A 6,000-nucleotide genomic window follows, 5' to 3' on the forward strand; every position below is an offset into this window, starting at 1 on the left:
CAATAGTACGCCCTCAGCATTTAAATATTATTCCTCATTAACTGAAAAATAAAACAACCTTTAGATAAAAAGTTAAGGCATTTAGAGAAATACCTAAAACATTTGTACTCTTACTATCTATCAGTGTTAAATGCTTTACAGATATTTTTTAATCTTCACAACTCTCCTTGGAAAGCGTCATTCTCTCTATTTCATTGATGAGAAAATCAAGATTTAAAGAACTGTATCCAGACTACACAAAGAAACTCCTACTTGGTAATCATTTCCCAAAAATACACATAGCAAACCATTATGCTATATACCTAAAACTAATACCATGTTATATGTCAATTATATCTCAATTTAAAACATAAAAACACTCCTACAAACTGATTTAAAAAAGAGAAGACAACCCAATAGAAAAATGGCAAGAGACAAGCAATTCAAAAAGATACGAAAACAACCAATAAACACGTGACAAGATCAGAATTCTGCCATAAGGGAAATGCAAAATTACAGACAAACCTCTACACACCCACTAGAATGGCTAAAACTTAAGAATAACAATTCTAAGGACTGGAAAAGAACATTCCAGGTGATAAATTTAGCATGAGCTAAGGCAAGAGTACTGAAGCTGGCCCAAGTGTTCACATGAGTCAATAATGGGTAGCTCAGCTTGGAACGGCACAGACAGGTCAATGATAAAAAAGGAATTCTGGAAAAGTAGGTAGGAATCAGATCTTGGAGGGCCTTCAAGGCCAAGACAAAGACTTTAACCTATATCTGATTAGCAACGCAGAACCATGACATGGATGACACAAATTATTTGAGCTTTAGGGTATATAAAAGGATGCTTTATATAGAATGTTCCAAAGGAAGAAGGACACAGAAACTTCAAAAACTTGCTATCTCCTACCCTGCATTAAATTTCTCTATTCTCCACAATCTGGTTTTACCCTCACTGCTCAACCGCCTTCGTCCAAAATCTCCATCTGCACCCTCCCCTCAAGTCACCTTCCTTGTTTTTACTCACCACCAGGTGAGCTCTTCACAGTCAGACCATCACCTGCAATGCTCTCCTGCTTTCCCGAGGCCTCTCTCCATCTAAATCCAGCGCATTCTGGAGGCCCAGATGATGTCTGTTCGTCCACTCCCTGATCTCTTTGCCTACTCCAGCCTGCCCTCGTCTCCTCCTGAGTCCCTAAGGTTCCTATGCAGGTTCTCTACTGCATAATTTCAACAGCTAACTAGAAGCCTCGTTTTGTTCTTGACTCTCCACACGACCATAAATTCCTGGATAGAAGGGATCACTTTTGTAGCCCCCCAGCACCTCCTATCAAAGGCTATACACTAGCTAGTTGTTAGTTCCTCTTGATAACAGAAATGCAGACGTGCCCTTTGATCCAGCAATTCCCTTTCCAGAAATGGAGCCTGATATACTCAAATAGGCAGAAATATTATGACCAAAGATATGCACTGTAGTTTATAACAATAAAAACTAGAAATAATCTAAATGTCTATTAATAAAGACTATTTCATTTGAGATCATACTGCCCATTAAAAAAACAAAATTGGAATACATGTACATATGGACCATAACAAATAAGTAAGTGAAATAAGTAAGTGAAAAAAGTTGCAGAGAAGGGTGTAAAATAGGTCCTATTTCATTTACTTATTTGCATATACACACACCTTAGAAGAACACAGTTTTAGAATGGTAATCTCTGGGAAGTAGGATGGACTTTCTACTTGAGAAACATTTCTATTTTGCTTGAAAAAACTGAACAAAGAGAACAATGTTCATAGTAAAAAATATATATTTTCACTCACTGCCTCAAGAGTAATTTAGAAAACAATTTATAGCATGAATCCATTTTGTTTAAAACAAGAGCAACAATATACTGGCATATATACCAAAATAAGCATTTAGAACTTATGCCAAAAGTTATTTCCAGAAGAGGGATTACAGGAAACTTCCACATTCTAGGCGAGACAATAGTTTTTCCTTAAATAATAAGCACTTACTTTAGTTACAAAAAGCAGAGATTTTTTTTAAATCGTCTCTCTGAGCTAGATCATCCCAGAGAGAGAAGCATTTTGGTCTGCCTGGCAATCCTGAAGAGAACCAGCTGAACTGTTAGACTGTCCACTATAGTAAATCTGAGTAAACATTTAGGTCCATCATGCCTACAAATTAAATTTACGGAAGTTATTAACAGAAAAACGACTTCTCTGCTAGATAAGTATGAAATGTCTGTGTGAGGAAGGTAATCTCTCTAACATACAGTTAACCTCTAATACTGACTGAATTACTATCAAGGGCAGGACACTGCACTGGTCCCTCACAATACATGGCTGTTTTTAAATCTCTCTTACACATCTAGAGTCAACCATAAACTTGCCTGGGCCCCTCGTTTCAAGACCAGTGCTGGAGAGGAGAGAGGAATCTTTACAGGCTTTTATGCTGAAGAAGAGGAAGAAACTATGAGAAGCACTGAATCACACAGAAGCCCCCAGGGGAGCACTGGGTTCTGGCTCATCTCAGTGGATCTGTGCTTCTATGGGGTATCACAGCTCTTCTGCGTCCCCTATATGCCCTGCTCCAGTGCGGGGCTTACAGAGGTCTGACTTGAGGTGCCACAGCCTTCTCCACCAAGCCTCTGATAAAAACAGAGGGAGCAGAGCTGTCTGTCTTTACTACAGTCTACTGCCTCAAACCTCTTCCATCTCAGCATTGACCCTGAAACCCAACTGCCTTTTTGTTTTCCCTTTAGACTTACTGCCCAATATAACAGCTTATCACTACTGACACTAAGGGCTTTACGTTTATTACAACTCTTTTATATTCACAACAACCCTGTGACGTATTCCTACTTTACAGATGAAGCAGTTGAAAAACAAGGTCAGGTAACTATGTGGCAAAGCTAGGACTTAAACCCAGAGTCTGATTCCTGGGTCTAAACTCTACTATATAGCACTCATGCTCTTCAACCTAGAAAACACCAGAAATCTTTAGTCAGTAAAGCGCTTAGGTTTTAGCAACAAATCCGAAAGTCAACAGGCCACCGGGATCAAATGTTACTCTTGGAAACGCTGTTCATCCGGCTATTATTGGATAACTGAACACTATGAAATTTACTTTGCAAAATGTCTATGTTTGCCAATGCTTTTCTGAACTTTTGAAATGCTGTTTACAGTAATAACTAAACACCCAACCTTTTAACCAAGTCAAACATATCCGGGTTCAGATTCTCGTTCTGTCTCTGTTTTCCTTCACCTGTAAATAAGCTATAAAGGTGTATGAAAACAACTTAGGATAATGAATGGAGAGTAAAGAGTCAAAAATCTCTACTTCCATTCTTTAATTGCTTTACCATCAACACTCCCACGATGTGGGAAAACTGACAAGTTCAAATCAAATTGAGTACCCTAAACAAAACCCATGAATTCATGTGTTTACAGAAAACAACTTGAAATATTAAGAAATTATGCATTGTTTAAATTTATGAACTAATAAACTAGTTCTACACAACATACACACAATAAAAACTGGTAAACAATATATTTAATGTTATGGAATTATCACACAAGTCAACTGCTACACATGAGAATGAATCTTACTAACTAGCCTCAGAAAAACTCATTCCTTCCATCTATTTCCATGTGAATTACAACAATTTGAAACTGTAAAACAAAAATCCTTGAGTGTTGTATCTTTAAAACGTTTTATATGGCCATTTACTAATCTTTTATTGGAAAATCTTGGGCCGTTTGAACGGATTAAAAATGCACAATGGACAGGGAATAACGACCGATCTTTACCCCTTCGGTGCCTACTGTTCTGCTGTGTTGGAGATTAGACGGCAGTTGGAGGCCTGACAGTTAATATTACAGGTCGTCCTGACTCCTCCAGGTGGAATGCATACAATATATCCAGTCACTTCGTCCTCACAACTCCATATGGCAAGGACTGATATCTAGTCCCGTTTTGTCCAGATTAGGACACTGAAGCACAAGAGAGGTGGAGTAATACACCTAAGGGCTCAGAGCAGGGCAACCCGAGGCCGACTGTAAACCATCCTGGGTCTACGGTCCAGCCCTGATAAGTGTTCAGGGCTCTGGGGAGGGGCACGTCAGTGACACTGTAAAACGTGGAAGGAGATACAATACCAGTGGGAAGCAGAGGTTCCAGCGGGGTAAAGGCATGCTCCATATCGGATCACTCGCCTCTGCATTAAAAAAAATTAAAATGCCAGTTAGAATTTTTCCTAGCTAATTAAACAGCGCGCGAACTCGCCAGAACATCGGGCCGCTCTGATGCAATGCTCGGGGCAGCGTGCCCGGGGCGGACCTCAGAACGAGCGGTGGCGCTCGGCCTCCAAGCCCGGGTACGGCTCGCCGGTGGCGCCACGGCCGCGGGGAACGACGCCACGGGATTCCGGGCCGCCCAGCCAGCCTCTCCCACTGCATCCGTCACCATCCGGGGACTCTGGGGCAGCGAGAGGCGGCCACCCCCTCCCCGCGCTCCCGCCGCCTCCCCCGGCCCGCGCGCCGAGGACGCGGACAGCCCGCCGGGCGGCAGTCGCACTTACACAACGGCGGGTGGAGCCCCCGGGGAGCGGAGCGCAGGCCGCGAGAGCGAGGGCGATCGACCGCTCGGCGCTCGGCTGCGACGCCTCAGGGAGCGCGCGCGGCCGGCGCTCGCAGCTTTAAGTAAAGGACGCGCGAGGCGGCCCCGCCTCCTTCCGAGAGCCCCGCCTGGGCCGCGGGGCCCCGGGGCCGTGTCCGCCTGCCGGCCGCCGCTTCCTTCCTCCCTGAGTGCTAGGCTAGCTCTCCCCTCCAACCGGCCCGGCCGTTTCTGCCGAGCGCTCTTCTCGGAACTTTAGTAAGGAAGCCGCTATTTGCTCAAAACCGAGCAGCAGATGCCCCATCACCCTTCTTCAGCCTGGCTGCAGAGCCAAGCAAACTTCCCCGGTTTTCCAGAGCCCTTTTCTCGGTCCCCATGCTGGCTGATCACTCGCGTGCTGCAGGATCCTTACTGAACCCGCCTTCGTTAGGGTCTGCTCTTCTTTCCCTTGGTGGAAACAAGCATAGAAGTTTTTGTTGGAGGAAACTTGAAGCCGTTTGCATGCAGCCCCACTCGCTGCAGCGCTCCCAAGATGAAGAGCGCATTCGGTTGCCATGCAACCTTTTCCAAGACTGAGCAAGCCTAAGCTCCGGAAAAGTTCTTTCTTTAGGCTAAAATCCCCTCCCTGTACCTACCACTGCCCACCCCCTCCTCCGGACCGTCATGTGGAGAGATCTCTGGTCCTCACAACCCTCTTAAGCGGGGTTGTAGAGAGTTACACTTCCTAGGCATTACCTTTTCTACGCTAAACTCAGTTCCCTCAAGGTTCTTGTATGATGTGATTTCAGACTCTACCGTCCTGGTTCCCATTCTCCGTATTTAATGTTCCTGTAAATCGTGGTTCCAAGAACTGGTGAGAAGAGCACCGCTCTCCACGTAACAGTTCGTGCAAACCCCTGCATAAGAGACTTGTCCCAATTCCAGCATGACTTCTAGCAGCATACGGCGTGTCCCTAGGATGACCCCACCCCTGCAGTAAAATGCCCGCCTGAGAAAGCTCAAGGCTGCCAGGAGAATTTACTGTCTGTCCTAGCCAACACCTGATGATATGCCTTGACCTCACAAAGGGCTTAAAGTTGTGAATATGTATCTCTTGTAACTCAGAAGTGTCCCTTTCTCAGGGACAGGAGAGCCATTCCTTTGAATGCAGTCATCAGAAAGGATGGGGCCTGTCTCCCAGTCTCTGTGGGAGGATAGAATCCTGGCTTCCATAGCTGCCAGCTATCGAACAGAGCTGTGCTAATGCCGTTCACACTGACCAACCCGTTGTCATTTCTCACTTCTCTGACTGTGCTGAGCCCCCATCTTCCCCTTCCCTTATGTTCCCTTTAAAACATCCAGATCACCTCTGCACAAATCAGAATGGAGCTCAGTTCTTTCTCCTGCCAGTAGTT

At 44.7% G+C, this 6,000-nt stretch overlaps 1 protein-coding gene across 4 annotated transcripts in view; it reads right to left on the reverse strand.

Moving 5' to 3' along the window:
- TPK1 (thiamin pyrophosphokinase 1) overlaps window positions 1–5,596 on the reverse strand; it is a 316,777-nt gene extending 311,181 nt beyond the window's left edge. For 2 of the 4 annotated variants that reach the window (XM_008522611.2, XM_008522610.2), the window contains exons 1-2: window positions 4,331–4,576; window positions 4,150–4,208 (exon numbers count right to left, since the gene is read on the reverse strand). In XM_008522611.2, the coding sequence (XP_008520833.1) occupies window positions 4,150–4,192 (43 nt within the window). In that variant the 5' untranslated portion in view covers window positions 4,193–4,208; window positions 4,331–4,576. Of the gene's footprint in view, window positions 1–4,149; window positions 4,209–4,330; window positions 5,185–5,341 lie in introns of those variants that run through there. The other 2 variants (XM_070616678.1, XM_070616679.1) reach the window with 2 other exon arrangements.
- Between the last annotated feature and the right edge of the window lie 404 nt (window positions 5,597–6,000).

Source organism: Equus przewalskii, chromosome 4, assembly GCF_037783145.1.
Source record: "Equus przewalskii isolate Varuska chromosome 4, EquPr2, whole genome shotgun sequence".
NCBI classification, from domain to species: Eukaryota; Metazoa; Chordata; class Mammalia; order Perissodactyla; family Equidae; genus Equus; species Equus przewalskii.